This window comes from Oryza brachyantha, chromosome 1, assembly GCF_000231095.2.
Source record: "Oryza brachyantha chromosome 1, ObraRS2, whole genome shotgun sequence".
Taxonomy (NCBI): Eukaryota; Viridiplantae; Streptophyta; class Magnoliopsida; order Poales; family Poaceae; genus Oryza; species Oryza brachyantha.
Window position 1 is genome coordinate 15,367,262 of NC_023163.2, and position 19,771 is coordinate 15,387,032.

At 44.9% G+C, this 19,771-nt stretch overlaps 4 protein-coding genes across 4 annotated transcripts; 2 read left to right on the forward strand and 2 right to left on the reverse strand.

The window, feature by feature from the left end:
- Positions 1-1,604: 1,604 nt before the first annotated feature.
- Positions 1,605-2,985, reverse strand: LOC102709602 (pentatricopeptide repeat-containing protein At4g38150). The gene has a single exon (XM_006644223.3). It carries the CDS (start codon positions 2,900-2,902, stop codon positions 1,883-1,885), a length of 1,020 nt encoding a protein of 339 aa, XP_006644286.1. The 5' UTR covers positions 2,903-2,985; the 3' UTR covers positions 1,605-1,882.
- A 135-nt stretch (positions 2,986-3,120) lies between these two features.
- Positions 3,121-6,310, forward strand: LOC102719917 (pentatricopeptide repeat-containing protein At5g40400). The gene is made up of 2 exons (XM_006645919.3): positions 3,121-5,598; positions 5,772-6,310. Exon 1 carries the CDS (start codon positions 3,121-3,123, stop codon positions 4,912-4,914), a length of 1,794 nt encoding a protein of 597 aa, XP_006645982.3. The 3' UTR covers positions 4,915-5,598; positions 5,772-6,310.
- Positions 6,311-6,475: 165 nt separating this feature from the next.
- On the reverse strand, positions 6,476-8,124 carry LOC102720197 (putative pectate lyase 21). The gene is made up of 2 exons (XM_006645920.3): positions 7,990-8,124; positions 6,476-7,854 (listed from the first exon to the last, which is right to left on the reverse strand). The coding sequence occupies exon 2, from the start codon at positions 7,790-7,792 to the stop codon at positions 6,719-6,721; it is 1,074 nt and encodes a 357-aa protein (XP_006645983.2). The 5' UTR covers positions 7,793-7,854; positions 7,990-8,124; the 3' UTR covers positions 6,476-6,718.
- A 4,989-nt stretch (positions 8,125-13,113) lies between these two features.
- On the forward strand, positions 13,114-18,128 carry LOC102709318 (2-oxoglutarate and iron-dependent oxygenase JMJD4). The gene is made up of 9 exons (XM_006644222.3): positions 13,114-13,397; positions 13,504-13,650; positions 14,223-14,385; positions 14,561-14,678; positions 15,440-15,509; positions 15,612-15,692; positions 16,377-16,433; positions 16,507-16,618; positions 16,711-18,128. The coding sequence occupies exons 1-9, from the start codon at positions 13,161-13,163 to the stop codon at positions 17,202-17,204; spliced, it is 1,479 nt and encodes a 492-aa protein (XP_006644285.3). The 5' UTR covers positions 13,114-13,160; the 3' UTR covers positions 17,205-18,128.
- The last annotated feature ends 1,643 nt before the right edge of the window (positions 18,129-19,771 follow it).

Genomic DNA, 19,771 nt, shown 5'->3' on the forward strand with positions numbered 1-19,771 from the left:
TGCCAATATATTGTAAAGTATACATTTGCTCTAATATATCTTCAAAGAATGCAATTCAGGCACATGAACAATTCAATATAGTGTGATCAAATTTATATTATACCACCTATAAGATTTGATTGCAAACGTTGTTTCACACAAGGTTGTGTAATTGAGCCACTTAATGAAAAAATGAATTTAATTGATGTAGATAGAAATTTGAGCTTAGGTGGAGAGTACGATAAAAAAAATGACTAATAGTAAACAACTACCAAGCTCGTTAATACATTGCATGATTCTTTTAGCTACAATAGCACATCACATATTTTCGATGTGTGGCATTTCGACCATTTTAAATTTTCCTCCAAAACGATATTAAAGAGATTTATTGTAAACCCACCAAAACAAGAATTCCTTGTTCATCTTTCACCATGATGATGAGAGTGGGACTTATACAACAAATATTGTGTCAAATCAAATTCTTCTATTGAAGATACTAGATGTCTGTAAAAATATTAATCCAACTCCTTTGCACAATAATAAATAGGAAAACTAAAGGGTCCAAAAATATACTAACAGCAAAATAATCATAGTAATTAATTCTCCTTCCATCCTATTATATGGGAGATTCTGTGTTGGCCCCAAGTCAAACTATCCTAAGTTTCACGAAATTTATAGAAAAGAACAATAGTATTTACGATATCAAATGAGCATCATTAGATCCATTATGAAATATATTTTCATAGTTTACTTCTTTGATGTGGTAGATGTTAGTACTTTGCTCTATAAAACTTCATCAAACTTAGGACAGTTTGACTTAGGACAAACACATGACATAATTCCCTATATTTTGGGACAGATGGAGTGCCTCAGATCAAGACAGTATTACCCTAATGTGGATAAGGAAAAATACCAGGTGTGGGACTGAATAATGGATTAAGATAGGAAAAAATCCCAGGTGCCAGCCTCCAACACATACGTGCAGGCAGCAGGCAGGCTGCAACCTCATGCGCTACAAAGATATCTGGTTTCATGGCATGCTTCAGTGAGCCGTATAGGTGGTCTATGTCTGGAATAAGAAGGGATTGGCTAATTTCATATCCTCTGTTGTTCTAATTGGCTGCTTGATGGAAGGTAACAGATGGGCCCAGAAAGGGCCAATGTTTCAGAGAGGACTGGAATAGTTTAGTAGTATTTAAGAGAGGTGGACTGAAATGATGGTATTTTATGAAAGATGAAACACAATGATGGTAAAAAAACTAACTTTCTCTTAGATGAAGTAGCTTGCAGATCAGCGTGGATTTCCCATCACTTCAAGATCCAGAAAGAACTGGATGTGGGAGAGGGAAGCGAGCTAGATTGGCAATTTCCCTGCATGTCAGAAGTGCTAACCTCCATAACCTTAAAGTCAAAATTTTAGCTAGAATTTTGAAGCACCCTAGTTCCTATAGTTTTTTTCATGTTTGTCAATCATGCCTGAAATTTTCCATTCAACAAAATGTGACTCAAAAAGCAATATTGATGGCCTGAATTGGTATGAGGATAACAAAGCAATTGTACCTTAGAAGCATGTATGCATCCATGGGGCAGTCTATCATGCAGGAAAATTGCCAATAACTGTCATTGCTCCATACCTCAAATAGCAACTGTCTGGCTTGTATTAACTAAAAGATGACAAACCAGTTCACAGAAAGCAAGTGTGTATTTATGCATGAGTTTTAGTAAATGGTGATCATGTAAACAAAAGGGCAGAGTTGGAGATCACAAAGTGGTGAATGTTACATAGAACAACATGCTAACCATTTCAATGTAACCAGAGAAGCACACTAACCCTCAAAAAACTATTGCTGGCAATAGGTACACAAAAATGATGAGAATGTGCACATACTACTTTTGGCAAAGCTCAAAATGGTCGGCCAGATTTCTTCTTTCCAAAGATCACCTCCCAAATAACCGGCGAGAATGGACCTTTTTTGTCCAGGTGCTCCCTGATGGACTTCTCATCAATAGCAAAGTTCCTGTCCTGGAAGCTCCTCACAAGCTTCTCAGCCTCCTCCACCCCCTTAGCCTTGCATACCCCATCAACCAAGCCCACAAAGGTCATGGCATTCGGCGAATGCCCCGCCTCAAACATCGCCACACAGAACTCAACTGCATCATCCAGCCTACCGCCCTTGCACAGCCCCTGTATTAGCAACCAGTAGCTGAAGGCATTCGGAATAACCCCATTCCCCTGCATTTTCCTGAAGATCCTCACGGCGTCGTCAAGCTTGCCCGCCTTGCAGAAAGCCTCAACAACAGCGGTGTAGACGACAACCTCAGGGATGGAACCCTTCTCTCGCATAAGGCCGAACAGCTTCATGGCCTCCTGCACCAGCCCGCTCTTGCATAGGCCGTCGAGCATGGCGACGGCGTTCGGGATCAGCCCAGTCTCCTTCATCTTCCTGAAGATCTCATCCACGTCCTCGGGCTGCGCCGGCTCGTGCTCAGGCGTCGGCTTCGTCGGCTCGCGCTCAGGCTGCGGCCGCTCGCCGCTGTTTCCCGCGGCGGAGGTGGCGGCTGCATCGCCCAGCTTAAGCTTCTCCATCAGGGACTGCCCGATGGGTTTCTGAGCAATCCCTTCGGGCAGCTCCTGCTGCTGCTGCTGCTGTTTCCCGGCGGCGCGTCGGAGGATGTCGGTGGGGAACGCAGCGTGGGGGGAGGAAGAGTCAGGGGCACCTCCAGCACGCCCAGGCGGCGGGGGCGGGGGGTTGTTCTCGGGGTCGGCACCGAAGTTGAGGGTGCGGAGGAAGGCCTCGTCCTCCTCCTCCTGCCGCGCCTCGCGGATCACCCTGCGTCGGCGGTCTCCAGTCGAGTAGCGCCTGCCCGCCCCTCCTAGGAGGCGCCAGAGGCCGCCGCATCTCGCCGGAATCTGCAAGCTCATCTCTCCGGTTCTCCCTTTCCCTCTCTCTCCTCTCTCGTGGCGGCGGAGCAGCAGGGATAGGGAAGAAAGGGAGAAACCGCAGCAGCGGAATGGGGTTTATGCGCGGAGGCTGCCAAGTGGGCCCCACGTGTCAGTGAAAAAGAGGTCGAGAGGGCTTTGCGAGTATTAGGCACACGACACGACGGTGCGCCTCGGCCTCGGCCTCGCCTCGCCGCGCCATGTCTTGCAAGGCCGTGTCGCGCATTCCGCCGAGCACCCTGACGTCGCTGCTCCCGCGCGCCCTCGACCCGCGCGTCGCCGTCGTCGACCTCGTCGCGGCCCACCTCACCACCGGTTCCGACGACGCCAAGCCCGTCGGGGCCGAGCTCTCCCGCCTGCTCCCCTACCTCGGCCGCGACGAGCTCACCGCCGTCGTCCTCCGCACGGGCCACTCCCACCCGCTCCCGACCCTCCGCTTCCTCCTCGCGCTCCCGCCGCCGGTGCAGCCGTCGCCTCCCCACCTTGCCTTCCTCGCGAGCTCCCTCGCCTCCTCCGGCCTCTTCTCCCAGGCGCTCCACGCGTTCTCCAGCCTCCTCCAGCTCCACCCGAGCCACGACGCCCTCCCCACGCTCCTCCGCTCCAGCGCCACCGCGCCGCACCCCTCCCTCCCGGGCCTCCTCGTCAAGGCCCTCCTCCGCCACGCTCGCCTCCGCGACGCGCTCCGCGCCGCACTCCGCGCGGCGGCCGCGGGCGTCCCGCCCGACGCCGCGGCCTTCAACGCCCTCCTCGCCGCGCTCTCCCGCGCGGGGCAGTTCGATGACCTGTGGGCCGCGCACGCCGTCATGGCGCGCGCCGGGGTGCGGCCCAACGCACACACGTTCAACATCCTCGTCGCCGCCCTGTGCCGCGGGGAGGACGCCGAGCGCGCGCAGGGGTTCCTCGAGGAGCTCGAGGAGCAGGGATTCGAGCCGGACGTTGTCACCTATAACACCCTTCTCTCAGCCTACTGCCGCAGGGGAAGGCTGCAAGACGCGCTCCACCTGTTCGACGTAATGCCATACAGACGTGTGCACCCAGACTTGGTCTCTCATACAGTTGTAATGGATGCACTCTGCAAGGCCGGGAGGTTGAGAGATGCTCAGCGGCTGTTTGACAGGATGATCCAGAGTGGGCTGAGCCCTGATGCTGTTGCTTATAGTGTACTTATCACAGGATACTGTGGCGAAGCGAGGTTAAAGGAGGCAAGGTTTCTGCTGATGGAAATGGTCAGGAGTGGGCTCTCATCAGAAGGGTTTGCTCTCAAGGTTGTCATCGAAAGTCATGTAAAACTTGGTAAGCTGCTCACCTGCTTGAACATGGTGTCACCTATAAGAAAGTATGGTGTTGTCATCCCATTGCAGAGTTACATTTGCTTGATTAGCGCATTATGCGAGGATATGCACCCTAATGCTGCCAGGAGTTTGTTGCATTGGATGATAGAGGATGGGCACAGCCCTAACATGGAGATGTATAATATGATTGTGGAGTGCTTCTGCCAATGTGGCATTGTGGAGGAGGCTTTAGATATCAAGGTTGAAATGATCTCAAGAGAAGTGAGACCAGATTTTAGTACTTACCAAGCACTAGTAACCTGCTTTTGCAGGTTGGGGAGGAGCTTAGACGGTGAATCAATCATGAAAGAGATGATTGAATCAGGTCTCCAACCAAATGAAGCTATTTGTGCTGCCTTGGTTTGTGGATTCTGCAAGGAAGGTGCTCTTAATAGGGCTGAATTAATTCTGAAGGCTTTTGTTCTTGATTTCCATGTCCATTGCTATGAAAGCTACAATGCTCTGATGAAGGCATACTGTGCAGCCAGGAGCAGCAAAGAATCGTTAGCATTGCAGGACAGGATGTTGGAACTGGGTTTTGTCCCAAGCAGTGAGACATGCAGATCGCTTATACTTGGCCTTTCAAAAAGTATTGATCTAGTTTCTGCTGACGATGGTTTTTCTTGCATGAGTAACAAGCAAAATGGTGGAAATACAGAGTGAATAATGCAAATACTAGGCTGCATGCTATAGCAGATTCATTGGTTCAATCAATTTTAGGTGGCAGATTATCTGGCAACCACAGTTTTGAGCTTTCATCGAAGTTCCTTATCTGCTGCTTGATGGCCAGGTGTACTCCTTGCAATTACAATGGTAAACAAGTCTTAAAGTACCAGAATTATAACAGAGAGTAGGCTAAAAGCCTGCAACAGTTTGTATAAGTGGAAAGGCTTTACCTGGGTTGAAAGCAAGTGATCATAGGCTTACGATGAGCTATCCATAATATGAGCCTCCTATCCAAATATCCATGATGTCTTCGTTGCACGGCCGTATGGATCTTGGGTTGTACTTGGTTTTGGACATGCACTACAGATGCGGGTACGCTACTGAGGGCATGTACCCTTTAGGGGATGAATTCAATATCCTCACTCTCTGAAGTTGTAGTGTGGTGAGGTTAACCCAGCATAGAGTTTATATAGGTTAGGACTAGCATATAAACTCATGTGTTAATTGGATGAGGTTTCGAAGGGGATTTGGATAAGAGTTTTACCGTTTCATAATTGCAGAATGATGTTTTGCTTCTGCTGCTGCACAGAGGACAGAGCAAGGTGATGAACCAAAAGCCAAAATCAGCATCTGATGTCCATCATATTGCTCCTACCCTTATCCAGTGACTCCAAAACCCAGGTGGGCTCAATTTACTACTCATTGCAGTTTCATATTACGTTTCACCACCCCATTTCTTGATGGTCTGTGCTCAGTCACCGTTGATTGAGGGCTTTTCTAAAGCTAGACAGTTAGTCTACCATTTTCAATCCTAGTTAACACGCATTTGAATGACAGCCGGGCTTCATTTTCAGGCGGAATGGGCACGATCGCTGCTGGAGTACAACGAATTCCCATGCGTCTTATCACATTCTCACGTGACCCAAGTCCAATGTGAGTGTCTGTTCTTGAATCTTTCCTCGACCAAGAAGAAACTGTGTTGTAGAACATAAACGGGCGTAGGAAACTACCAAGAGGAAAGAATGAAGTAGTGCTTTCCACATAGGGGAAAGTTATGCAATTTAGTTTACATACTTATAATTTTTCATGTTAGTTTCATCTGTTACTTGGTTAGGTTTTCTTGAATGAAAAACATCAAAATCGTTCTGACCTACTAGTATCTTGTCTTGTCACGCATGTTATCAGTTAGTAAGTGGCTTGCACTTTTTTAGATTGTTCTCATGGTCAGTAGCACCTGAGCATAATGGGGATTCCAACCAATTGGACGATAGAGAGATGTACATGAGGTTGCATACTTCATTTTTAGGATGTTTGTAATCAGTTTAATTTGTTTCTTCTGAAAAGTGTTGCATCTTTTCATTGAAAGTCATATTACTATAATAACATGTTAAATGGTCCACATTCCATTGTACAACCTCCGATTTTTTTTTCATTTGATCTACGTTGTATTATTCATCTTATTAAAAAGTATGCATAATTATTTTATTATGATTTGTTTTATATTTATAATTCTGCATATTTGCAAAAAAAATGATAAGACATATACAATGACGTCAAATAAAAAAATTAGAAAACGGAGCGATAGAGCTCCAGCTCCCACAAATAATGATGCTGTGTATAATATGAAACATCTGGTTATCTGCTAAAATCATTACTTCACAGTATTTTTCCGAGGATTACACGTGCATCATTATTACTCCATGCACAAATACATATGGCATAAAATGGTGCACGATTATTATTAGTTTTTGACATAAAATGGATATACATAGAATGTTCTTCCTATACAAATAAACGTGGATCACTCGCCCGGTGGCCTCGGCACAGGCTGCCATCCGGCGCACAGCTGCACCACCTCCTTGAGCGCCGGCGACGCGGCCTCCATGGTCCACCTGTCGTAGTACTCCTCCGGCCTGAACACCGCCGGCCCGCCGTCCACGAGGCACGGCCGCGCGCCGTTGAGGAACGCGTCGCCCTCCGACCTGATCCACCCGGCCTCCGCCTCGTCCCGGTCGGCCGCCTTCTCCGGCACGTACCTGAACACCGCCTTCTTCTCCCCGGCCTCGTAGATGTTGCACTGCGACGCGATCTGCGCCTCCACGCCGGCGCCGGCGGCGTAGATGCCCCACCCCCTGGTGTAGTTGTTGTACAGGTGCGCCTTGCCGAAGCGGAGCCGCGGGTGGCGCTGCCGCGTGCCGTCGAAGAAGCAGTGGTGGATGGTGACCCGGATGCAGCGGTCGCCGGTGTGGGTCGGGTCGGCGCCGACCAGCATCGTCTTGTCGTGGCGGGAGAACCGGCACCTGGAGACGGTGATGTCGGTGCTGCCCCGGGTGATGTCGATGAGGCCGTCGTCGCAGTCGGCGAGGCTGCAGCGGTCGATCCAGATGTCGGTGGAGGCCGGCTTGATCTGGACGGCGTCCACGTCGTGGCCGCGCCCGCCCTCGATCTCGAGGTTGCAGACGATCACGTGGTGGCACTCCTTGAGCTGGAGCCCCTTCCCGGCGAGGCGCACCCGCTGCCCGCGCCCGTCGATGGTCTTGTGGGAGGAGACCCGGAGGTAGGAGCGGAGGTGGATGGTGCCGGAGACGTCGAAGACGATCCAGAGCGGGCCGTGCGCGCGGCACGCCTGGCGGAGGGTGCCGTGGCCGTCGTCCTCCAGGGAGGTGACGCGGTAGATCGGGCCGTGGAGCCCCCCGATGGCGCGGCGGCCGAACCCCTCGGCGGCGCCGGCCAGCGCGCGGAGGGTGCGGTCGGCGTCGGCGTAGGGCATGGCGGGCCCGGCCGCGGGATGGGGAGCGGGCTGCGGCGGGTGGTGATGCTGCGCCATGGCGGCAGAGGCGGGAGTGAGGAAGGGGGTGGAGCAGGAGGCGCCCATGCCGCAGCTAGATGGACCGCGCCGCCGTGCCGTGCGGTGCGCGTCCGCGTCCTCGGCACCACCTGCCCATCAAACGGGTCAGATCAAATGAAACACTCCCGGGTCAGATCGGAGCAAACGAACGACACGGCGCCGGTAGTGGAAAGCGCCGCCGACCCCATCACTGGGAGCTCGGCGAAGCCGGGGATGAGCTGGACCTGGACGTCCCCGGCGGAGGAGGAGGAGGTGGCGGGGCACGGTAAGCGCCGAGTGAGGTAGGACAGCAGGTGGCCTCGTCGGAGAGACGCGCGCGGCGGGGGAGAGCGGGGGAAGGGGAGGGAGGAGAGGTCGTAGATGGGCGTCGGTGGAGTTGACTCGCCTCGGACTCCGAGGAAAAGGATTACAAGGATTTTGACTATCTGTAATGTTTGATTATTTATTTTATTAAAATTTTTTTACTATTTTTAATGTTTGATTACTTATTTTATTAAAAAAATTGAATGTATTATTTGTTTTGTTTATTATTTATTATTAAAAGTAGTTTAAGTATTACTTATAAATTTTTATATTTACCTTAAACTTTTGAATAAAATGAATAGTTAAAATTATAAGTGAATAGTTAGAATCAAAGCACTATTTTGTAGCGCTCCATTCCCCGTATACTACTGTCGTTAATAAAGTGGATGCCTCGTAGATTTGCCGCCGTTATATTCGTTTCGTGTTCATCGCCAGATCGGTCGTGTCGGCTGTTGTCTGTTTTGCATCATTGGTATATTGGAATACATCGTAGAATCAGAAACACTGTGTTTAATAGCCGACTCTAAGTTACCTGTCTGACGTCGTTGACTTTTTAATTTATATTTGACCCTTTGTTTTATTCAAAAATTTTATCCAAATATACAAAATTATAAATCATACTTAAAGTTATTTTAGTAATAAATCAAATCATAATAAAATAGTCAATAATTATATAATTTTTTAATAAGACGAAGGGTTAAACGTGTATCAAAAAGTCAACTGCGTCAAAAAAAATCGAAGAGAGTATGTATGTAAATTTATTGACATTGAGGAAAGAGAGAAGGAGAGAGAAAAACGGCTGTTATGTATGTCAACCGTTTAGAGTCGACTCTTAACATTTATTTAAGGAAATTTCCTTGTATGAGATAGATTAAAAGTAAATAAGAGTAATAAAAATATTTTATTATATTAATAAAGAAACGAATCTACCTTTATACATATGCTTATAAAATAAGTTAATATTACTGACGTGATCGAGGTAAGAATCAATACTAGGCTTTTACTTTTGAACATACTTTTATACATCTGACATCAAAATACGTTTTAGTCAATCGTCACGTCTATAACTATCATGCATATGATGAGAAAATTGCTACTAACGTCCTCAAAACATGGTCGTTGTTATACCATCTATAATTTGGATTCGCCGAAACATCACGTCAAAACTTCATGTTTCCTATAGTTGTATCACGCTTAACTACAAATTATCTCAGTTAAGTTCGATCTATATAAGTTTAGTCCGATCTAGCTATAGGAGCTTGTCCGATTAGCTAAGATTAGCAACTAGGGCCACGTTCGGCCATGATCATAAGTTAACTAAGCCCCTCGTTTTCTGCACGTATGCTTCTCGAACTGCTAAATGGTGTATTTTTTACAAAAAGAATTCTGTAGGATAGTTATTTTAAAAAACCATATTAATCTATTTTATATTTTTAATAATTAATAATTAATAATTATGTACTAATTATTACTACGTTTTTCGTGTCAGGCATAAGTTAACTTATGCCCCCATGCCGAACGGGGCCTAGATTGATGGATTACATTGGTTTGATATCTAATTACTCATATACAACAATATTTTACTGATTTCATGCATGATTACATTTAGATCTGAACTGTCTTTTGGTCCGATATTCTAGGTTTAGCACGAGCATGTATGCATTTATTTATGATTTTTGTATTAGTAATTTCCATAGCAATCCAGTTTACTTTGAATTCCATGTTTTGTCTTCTATCGACTGCTGATTGTATGCGCGATAAGCAACAGATCAGTCTGATCGGCTGATTAATCTTGAAACTGTCTCGGTTAAGTCCGATCTTTTGAGATTAGTTAGTTCGTTGAGTTGTTTGGTGATTATCCTACTCTTGATTCAACCGATCAGGTATATTTTCATCTGTCATTATAAAATTCCTGTAAAGCCGATCGTCTAGCTCATCGGCTAGTAGGGCTGAATAATGATCCAGCTCGGCTCGGCTTGGTCCAGCTCGTTAAGATAACGAGCTGGCTTGGCTCGGCTCGTTATCCTAACGAGCTAAAAACCCAGCTCGAGTTGACTCGTTAGGCTCATGAGCCATGCATAAAAAGTTAACCTAAATAATTTTTCAATAGGTTATACAAGCAAATTTTCATTTCAAACATGTAAATCATATGAAATTATATTTAAATATTAAAGTTTGAACCAACAAATTACATGGTAACCTATGAAGTACTGAACACATGCATTCCAGGGTAAAATCAATGAACGCCGGTGATTCTTATGTCTTTGATCTAGCTCGTTAGGCTCGCGAGCAGCTCACAAGCCAGCTCGAGCTGGCTCGTTATCTCTAACGAGCTAAAATGCTAGCTCGGCTCGTTAGAAAAATGAAACGAGTCGAGTAGAGCCGAACCGAGTTTGTCACGAGTCAAGCGAGCTAACGAGCCACGAGCTTTCTGTCCACCCCTATCGGCTAGGGTCCTGAAGCAGTATTGGCCTTCTGACCGATAGCGGTTTAGGTTTAACTGTTTTTCATGTTATATCTTGTCAGTTAAGGGATCAAACTGACTGGCACGCCCAGCAATTTAAGAATTTAGGTTCTGCACTGGAGTGGTCTTAGAGTAACTCCCAGGCCTTCGTGTGTGACACGCTGTTAGTTATTTTTAACATCAACAAATATCAAATTAGTTTTATTCAAAAACATCATAAAATATACCTAATCAAAATTACGGAACTTCAACTTGTAAACATAACTAAAATACCTTTGACTTCACGTTGTAAGAATGCCAATACATTTTGCACAAATAGAAAAAACTCGTAATAATGTGGAATAAGTCCACTTTAGGTTCATAGTCTTATCATCGAGTTCTAGGAACGTCCTTAAATCGTAAAATTAGATATAACGCATCTTTGATCTTGTAAAAATCATTTAAATATGGTCCTCCGATAGTATTGATGTATGGTTTCATCGATGTGTCATTCTAGTTAGCAAAAGAAGATAAAATAAATAAATAAATATTCAGATCCACATGTAAGTCCCTCACTCCTCTCTCTCTCTCCTGCATGGGGTGTACATGTCAAGGGGGCATGTATATATACCCCTCCCTTCTCTCCTTTCTTCCTCTTCCCCTCTCTCCAATCTTTTCCTAGCTAATGACGTCTCATCAGCACCTCATTAGGAGAGAGCCACCATCGCCTGTGGGGCACGGACGACGACCACTGCCACCACCAGCTTTAGTCTGCCAGTGAACCTGAGCTCACAGTGGCGGCGTACTCTCCAGGATAATAGGGGCAGTGGCGACATGCCACGACGGGTGCAAAGGTCGTGATTCTTTGAGGTTAATGGTGTCGAGGGCAGAATGGCAAGCCATTTTCCACATTCGTGCTATCATGGACAAGATTGAGCAAGGCAGCGACTGTTGGTTAGCAGACAGAACAAAATAATGGTGGTGGAGCTGGTTGGAGGCATTGACCCAAGCTTTCCTCGCCTCACGGCCTTGCCCGGCGTGCGCACTGCCACCGGTGCCTGTGGCCTAAAACCGGGAGACGTCGGTCCAACCGAGAAGAAGTCTTTCTACACCCCAAAAGCTAGCCCATGAGGTCTCTCCTTTTAAGTTGGTGTCACTCCCCCTAATCTTTCAATAAGGGACTATCCCCAACAATCTCCCTCGTCACACATTAGTGCCCCCGAGCACATACGGACCTCACACCCGCGGTCCACTGACCGGCTCAACACATAGGCACATACGGGCCTCACACTTGTAGTCCACTGGGCTTCGGGCTTACACCACACGAGTGTGCACGAGCACTAGAGAGATTGTGAGGGCCCAGCTCTGATACCACTTGTTGGCCCAAAACCCGGAGACGCCGACCCAACCGGGAGGAAGCCTTTCTACACCCCAAAAGCTAGCCTATGAGGTGAGGGACCCCTCCCCTTTTAAGTTGGTGCCACTCCCCCTAATCTTCCAATGTGGGATTATTCCTAACAGTGCCCATATCGGGATTAGGGGTGGACAGAAAGCTCGTGGCTCCTTAGCTCGCTCGGCTCGGCTCGGCTTGTTTCATTTTCTAACGAGCCGAGCTAGCGTTTTAGCTCGTTAGAGATAACGAGCCAGCTCGAGCTGGCTCGTGAGCTGCTCGTGAGCCTAACGAGCTATATCAAAGACACACGATTCGTCGGCGTTCATTGATTCCACCCCGAAATGCATATGTTCAGTACTTCATAGGTTTACTATGTGATTTATTGGTTCAAACTTTATATACAATTTCATATGATTTGCATGTTTAAAATAAAATTTTGTTTGTATAATCTATTGAAAAATTATTTAGATTAACTTTTCATATCTGGCTCACGAGCCTAACGAGCCAGCTCGAGCTTTATAACGAACCGAGCTGGGTTTTTAGCTCGTTACGATAACGAGCTGAGCCGAGCCAGCTCGTTATCTTAACGAGCTAGACCGAGCCGAGCCGAGCCAAGCTGGCTCGTTATCTAGCCCTAATCGGGATGGTGTTGTGCTCACTGCGGTTAGAGTTTACCACCCAGTTGGCGGAGAGGAGGGGGGGAAAGAGAGACGAGAGGGGAGAGAATGTTTTTATATATTTCCACTTGATTGACGAGTGAGTCTCATACTCGCATTTTATTATTTTAACTTTTCTTTTGCTAACTAGTAGGATGGCACTTTAGTGAAACCACCCCGCTATACTGTCTGGGTACCTATTTTAAATGGGATTCACAAGTTTAGGGTCCAAAATATCCGATACTGGGATTGAGGCATGATTTTAAAACTCGGCGATAACATAAGGGACGTCAGATAAACTTATTATGCCATACTAGTCTAGTCCGAATCCAAACATGGCACAGCCCATCTATGCCTACCCTGGGCCGCTCCCAAAGAAGAAAATAGAAAGGCCCAGTAAACCAAACCGCCGCGCCCCTTCCAGAAAACCACCGGCGGCGCAACCCGCCGCCGCACGCAAATCGCGGCTCGTCCCCCGACGACCCCGAGCTCGGAGCTCCGAAGCGGCGGCGGTAGACTCCAGGTCTCCATCTCCACACGCGGGCGGTCTCGGCGTCCGTACGTGTGCCCGCGGCCCACCACCCCGACCTCCCCCTCCCGATGGACAGGACGGCCGGCGGCGGCCGCGTGAAGGTGGTGGGGCAGGTGGAGCGGGTGGACGGCGCCACGCTGAGCTACGGGGAGTTCGTCGACCGCTTCATGAGGCCCAACCGCCCCGTCGTGCTGACGGGCCTCACCTCCTCCTGGCGCGCCTGCCGGGACTGGACGCTCGCCGCCGACCGCCGCGGCCCCGACCTCGAGTTCCTCGCCCGGAGCTTCCCTTCTCCGCTCGTGCAGGTCAGCCACCGCCGCCGCCTCCGCCAGCGCTCTCCTCGATCGGCTCATCTGCTCATTTCCGCTAGTTAAGACGCACGGTGATGTCGGATTGTCGGGTTTTCTGCAGGTTGCTGACTGCTCCTCGAGGGAGTTCTCGGACCAGAAGCGGCTCGAGATGACAATGCGGGAGTTTGTCGACCACTGGGTTGGGAATTCTAGCAATGGAGATTCTGAAGGCCCCCTGCTGTATCTGAAAGATTGGCATTTTGTCAAGGTCTGTTTGATTCCACAGCATGCTTTGTTCGCCCCCTTTTTTTTGGTTGGATTTGTGGTATGATAACATTATCTAGTTTTTTCCCAATCAAACTATAATAAATTCTCTTCAAAGATCTCCATCTTGCATATAAATTACGAATTATGGCATGATGAGCTGATTCTGCAATCGTTGCATTGTCAGAAACTGCAATTGCTTTTAGTTTGAGTCGGGCAGATGTGAGGTAGTCATATCTATAGCATAGTTTTTGTTGTATATCTGTTTATTTTATCTTTATGCCACACAATTTTCATTAGCAACTGAAATTATTAGAGCCAAGACAATACAGTTTTATAACACATTGTATTACATAGTTTCAAGACTGAAGTCTGTTCCAATTTCGTAGACTTTTAGGCCAGAGAAATATGATGTGCGTGTTAATTTCAAGCGTGGTACATGACTGTGATTATAAGGAACTCTCCTTTGATAGCTCCAATAATGGACTGTATTGAATGCAATATTTTATTCTTTTCCCAGTTGATAATTCATCACCTGCTCAATGTGGTTGTCATTATATTGTCTTCTTGTTCCAGGAGTACCCTGCTTATGTTGCATACACCACCCCAAAATTCTTTGCCGATGATTGGCTCAACATGTATCTTGATAGCCATCCGATACATAGAGATTCTGACATTGCCAACCATAAAAATGAAATAAACTGTGCTGACTATCGGTTTGTTTACATGGGATCAAAAGGTAAGTTCTTATTTAAGATCCCCTTTTTACAATATATTCATTTGCTGTTGTATGCTTTACATGTATGACATTGAGGTGTTCTTTCTTCTATGGTTTTGCAAATAATCACACATTAGATTTACGGCAATTTACTAACTTTCTTGTAATTGTGTTTGTGATTTCATCTCCTATGTAGGGACTTGGACTCCTCTTCATGCTGATGTTTTTAGGTCATATAGCTGGTCGGCAAATGTATGCGGCAGAAAACTATGGCTCTTCCTTCCACCATCACAAAGTCATTGCATATTTGATAGGTAATTATTGGTTTTGGATACTTCTTAGCATTGTATTGCATTGTTAGAGGACTTCTGTCAATTAGACTCAGCTGTCACTGATAAGAAAATTTTGACTCTCATTCCTCTCTTGGTTACTCATTAGCAGGAGTCAGTGATTGTTCTTAGCTCTAATTGTTCTCTGTTTTCTTTGATGCAACATAATTCAACAATGGGAACCTGCATTTTACTTAAGAACACATCGACATTTTATGAATACATACATAGAACTATAAGAGTGAATTATAAGTTATCATGCAACTAGTATGCCTGGGTCAATTGTTATGGATGTAAGCAAGCTTAAATGAAGGCTAAAGATAGTCCCTTTATTTCGCAAATGGCATGACATGTATCTATTCACTTAAAAGTAATAACTTCCTTCTGAAGTTTATTATCAGAACCAGTTATATGTTTTTGTTTTTAAGTTCAGAAATGTTTATGTGAAATCTGAGCTTTGCCCTAGCCTTTTTTACTGCTGCAACCGCGAAAGTGATCCTGTCCAGTTAACAGATTTTCTGTTCCCTAAATGATGAGCAGGCCACAGTGGAACAATTTGTGTTTAAGTTTCTGCATTTTATTAGTAGAAACTGTAGGTGACTGATTTCCATTTGGCAGAGGTTACTTTGGAATGTGATCTTGATTTGATTCTTTCATTCTGTGCTGCCTGCCGCTTTTCCTTGCTCACTTGCTGAAACAGTATTGTCTATTGTTACTAATTTGCGATTGTTTATTATGCCATGTAGGAACTTACGATCTTCAGTATATAATATAAATGATGAGGTTTCTGAAAAGCAGTTTCCTGAATTCAATAATGTACCTTTTCTCAGCAATACATATTTTGAAAAGTTCATTTTTTTAGACTGGATCTCTTTCCCCCTTCCCTGTGGTTTTATATTTTAAATGCTCCTTTTTTAGACTGAATGGCTAGAGTGCACTCAGGAGCAGGATGAAATCATTTTTGTGCCTAGTGGGTGGTATCACCAAGTCCATAACCTGGTAAGTAAATGCCTTCATCTTTAGTTCAGCACCACATGTTTATGCATTTGCTGTTTGTTACACAAGTGGATATATATTCTAATTTCAATGCTGGATTAGATCAGGGTTGCAAATCATTTTTAGAATAGAATGAGAAGTAGCAAACCTGACCATAAAGATTAAACAGAACTACTGAACTGTCTGAAAGACCCCATTATTACTATACATTCACTCTGACACCCTTCCAGTTTTTCACTTCACAATAGCATAAACAATCTGTTTTTTATCTTAACTATTGGATTTTGACTGAACATGTGAGGTTGAGTTCCCATTGTCCTATTTCGAGGATGGTCTGTACCAGATGTATCCAGGAGTGGATGTGGGTTGGTTTTATTGTTATTGAATGATCTTAGTTCATCGTCAATCATTATTGAACTGAAATATTGTATGATTGAAACTGTGTGTGTCTTTAAAGTGGGGATTACTTGGGCTATACCAATTTATGGTGATGATTGAATCATGTGAATTTGATCCCTGTGACTTCAATGGCTGACCAACTTCTCCATCGTACATTTTATCAAGGGCCCCAGTCACCCCCACCCCCATCCCCTCTCTCCCAGCACCATCACCTCCCCACACCCCCAATCGTCAACAAACACACATTGTGCTTCCTTATGAATTTTCCCCTTTTGACATTTGCAACAGGATGATACTATATCAATAAACCATAATTGGTTTAATGGCTACAACCTTCATTGGGTGGTGAGTACATAGTTGTGAACTTAATTTTGATAGCTATAGCATAAAAGTTTTTCTAATGTTGTACATGCTATAGTGGAACTTGCTTCATGAAGACTACAAGGTTGCAAAGGATTATATTGAAGACATTCGGGACATATGTGATGATTTTGAGGGACTATGCCAACGCAACTTAGCAGCGAATACAGGTAATGTTCTATCATGTGGGATGGATTACTCATATGAAGAAACAGGCAAATGCTGTGTTTTCTGATAACATTATGTTCTGTTCTCTTTTCAGGCATGAACTTCTATGACTTCTTCGTCTTCATAACACGGTTTGCTTTAGCCAATATAGTTGAGCTTTACCATATTCAAAAGCCAAAAGAGACTGCTCTCAATTCAACAGAAACTACTAACCACTTTGTCTATAATCTCATGTCAATACGAAATGTTGCATCAAAAATGACATCTACAGAGGCTTTCAATACTGAGAATATTTGTAACATCTCAGAAGAAAACCAGAGTGCTTTCTCTGATATCATAAAAATATTGGAAGAGGAAAGTTTCAGAAGGTTATCGGTGGCGATGTCAAAGGCATATGATCACATTTACAGAGGACAGAGAAATTGTCTCAAAATGAGGGATTCAAATCAGAAGGGTTGTTTGTCAATGACCTGCGTGAAATCTGACTGTGATGTTGTTGGTCACATTACTTCTTTCGTGCGCGAGATTCATGGACCTGCAGATTTGGTAATACTAATTGATAGTACTCTTTCTGATGGAAAATTATAAGTTTGCCTGGCACTGTAAATGTGTGTCCGCACTGGTGCATAGGGCCTGTTTGGAGGAGCTATTCTCTCAGCTGTAGCTTTTCTCAAAAGCTGCTTCTGCCAGAAGCTGCCCAAAACGGTTCACAGCTTCTGAGAATCTATAGTTACAGATTCTAGAAAATGAACTGAGAATCCAGAAGCTGGGTTTAGGAGTTTTTTCAGATTCTCAGAAGCTAGCTACCAAGCAACTGTTTCTCAGTATCTAAAGCTCCTCCAAACAGGCTCATAGTCTCATTCTCTAGGAATCCTGGATACTTGACCACTGCTGAATGCTCACAACCTGCGTGTTCTGGAAGGATAGCTGCTAAGCATGACATTCCCATTACAACTGTGCAATTCTTAAACCTGGTCTTGCGACCCTTCATCCTTGGAGATCATTTCACAGTGTGCATAACAAGGACCATCTGGCAGTAATTATATTGTGGAAATTTCGCATCAAGAACAAGATGGAAAGTAAGGGGCTACAGGTCAACCACTTACTGTCTTACATATGTATTTCAAGGTGATTCACCAATGGTGACATTGACATTGCAGATACGTTCAAGCCTCACATGTTTCACTATAGAAGATAGAAAATACTACTCCCTAGTCCCTCCATTCCTTTTTTATGTTTTTTTTAGGATGCGTACAGTCAAACATCAAAGCCTCACTAACATGTGTACTGGAGACCATACCGATATGTAAAAAACTGGAGATAGTTTTTTTTCCCTTAGATTATTCCAATTTTGTTTTAGTTAGCTCTTTTGTTGGTTCGTCGTTTGTTTACCTTTTGTTGTGCTGCCAGCAAACAAATGGAAAATCTTGATGATGTAGCATGAAGAGTGTTTGTGTAGCAATAAATGTTTTCACCTGCTATCATTTATTTTAGGCTGTTAGCAAATTTGCTTGGGGCTATAAAAACCGACAAGGTAATGCAGCTTATAGCCAGTAGCACAACGATTTTTCTTCTGATCATATTGTATATGATTTATTTATGTGGAATTCATACATATTAACTCCTAAGAGAATTTCAATATGAACAGAAAGTCTTATAAATTATAATGCAATCCGCTAAGATCATTTATATTTTTTAATCATATTGTGCTTGTTTTGCTAATCATATTATGCTTGTTTTGCTGTACTTTTTATTCTAAAATTCTTTACTACAACCAAATGCTACAATCCATCATAATGCACGTCTAACGGGTAACTCGTTACTGTATTTTCTATTGACAAAACCGAACATTTTCCATTGCTTAGACACACTATGGCTTACTGATGATGTAGCTTGAGAGGGTGAGAAAGTATGGGAAAATTGTAAATAAAAAATAAACTATTTTTCGTTCTTTAATCTGTATAATTTTTTATATGCACTTAGTGACATGAATTCCAGAAAACCAACAGTTTGCTGCCATTAGTAAATTATCTTCAGAACCGGGCCCTAGTATTAGATCCGTTCGCTCCGATGCATGCATGCATCAGTACGTCCTCTAAATCAAACGGTTTCATATTGAATTGGATTGTTGCTCTTGGCATGGCATGCTCCATGATCCTGTACCTGAAAGAACATTGTCCGGTGTGTGTGTGTAGTAGCACTGGAGGATTCCTGGACCGCTGATTGCATTGGTGCATGGCAAATTATTGTTTTGTCAGATCCATCTGGGGACTAAGTAGCAGCCAGCAGCAGCAGCAAGCGACCAAAGGAGGAACAGCAGCAGCAGGTATACTTGTTTTTGTATGCACTGCACCTGTTGGCTGTGTGTGTCTCCTGTTTGTGCTGCCATCTTGCTTCAGCTTTCCAGTGCCACATTATGCCCTTGTCTACTAGATTGTTAACCATGTCAGGAGGCTATCATGCTCCATGCTGTCTTCTTCTTCTTCTTTTTTTGACTAACATAGTGGAACGCAGGAGAACAAGAATCACTGGGAGAAGAAGTGGAGGTATCTCGCCATCACAAGTGGTTCTCTTCATGCTAGGATTGTGCCAGCAGCCTTGAACAGGTTCAGGCTCCTCGGTTTTGCTGTTACAGGTTAGTAATTTTATCTGCACACCGACACTGCATTCTTGTGGCAATGACTTTTGTTGCACGAAGCCTAATTAAGTTTACTTTGGGTAATTGGGCATGTAAATATGTAATCAAGTTTTGTTGTCTCCTCTACATTCACCGGTTTGAAAGCCTCCTGTAATAACAAATATTGTTTGCTGCAAGTAGCCTAACGGTGTGGCTGGCCTCCAACACTCCAACAAAAACTGTGCCTTGTAAATTCTCTTTCAGACTTTCTAAACCCAACAGAAACTGTGTTCTTACCATCACTGTTGTATGCGCTGTTGTATGTCCTTCTGAATTCTCTAATTCAAAAGGAGCAGGCTTTATTTACATCTAATAGTTGTTGCTTCCCATTTCAGCTTTGGCAGGCACTTTAATTTGCTGAAGGTTCATACCTGCAAATCTTGCAATTTGCTTACTGCCCCAGTGTGTCGCTCTCACACCACATGCTCCCACCAGCAAACGGTTGTGCTGCACGCAACTGCGAGCCTGAGATTTTACC

Coding starts and splice junctions, on each gene's coding strand:
- LOC102719917 (XM_006645919.3), top strand. CDS start 3,121: ATGTCTTGCAAGGCCGTGTCGCGCATTCCGCCGAGCACCCTGACGTCG.
- LOC102720197 (XM_006645920.3), bottom strand. CDS start 7,792: ATGGGCGCCTCCTGCTCCACCCCCTTCCTCACTCCCGCCTCTGCCGCC.
- LOC102709318 (XM_006644222.3), top strand. CDS start 13,161: ATGGACAGGACGGCCGGCGGCGGCCGCGTGAAGGTGGTGGGGCAGGTG. Junction 13,651..14,222: donor AAGATTGGCATTTTGTCAAG/GTCTGTTTGATT, acceptor TTCTTGTTCCAG/GAGTACCCTGCTTATGTTGC. Junction 16,434..16,506: donor GCTACAACCTTCATTGGGTG/GTGAGTACATAG, acceptor TACATGCTATAG/TGGAACTTGCTTCATGAAGA.
- LOC102709602 (XM_006644223.3), bottom strand. CDS start 2,902: ATGAGCTTGCAGATTCCGGCGAGATGCGGCGGCCTCTGGCGCCTCCTA.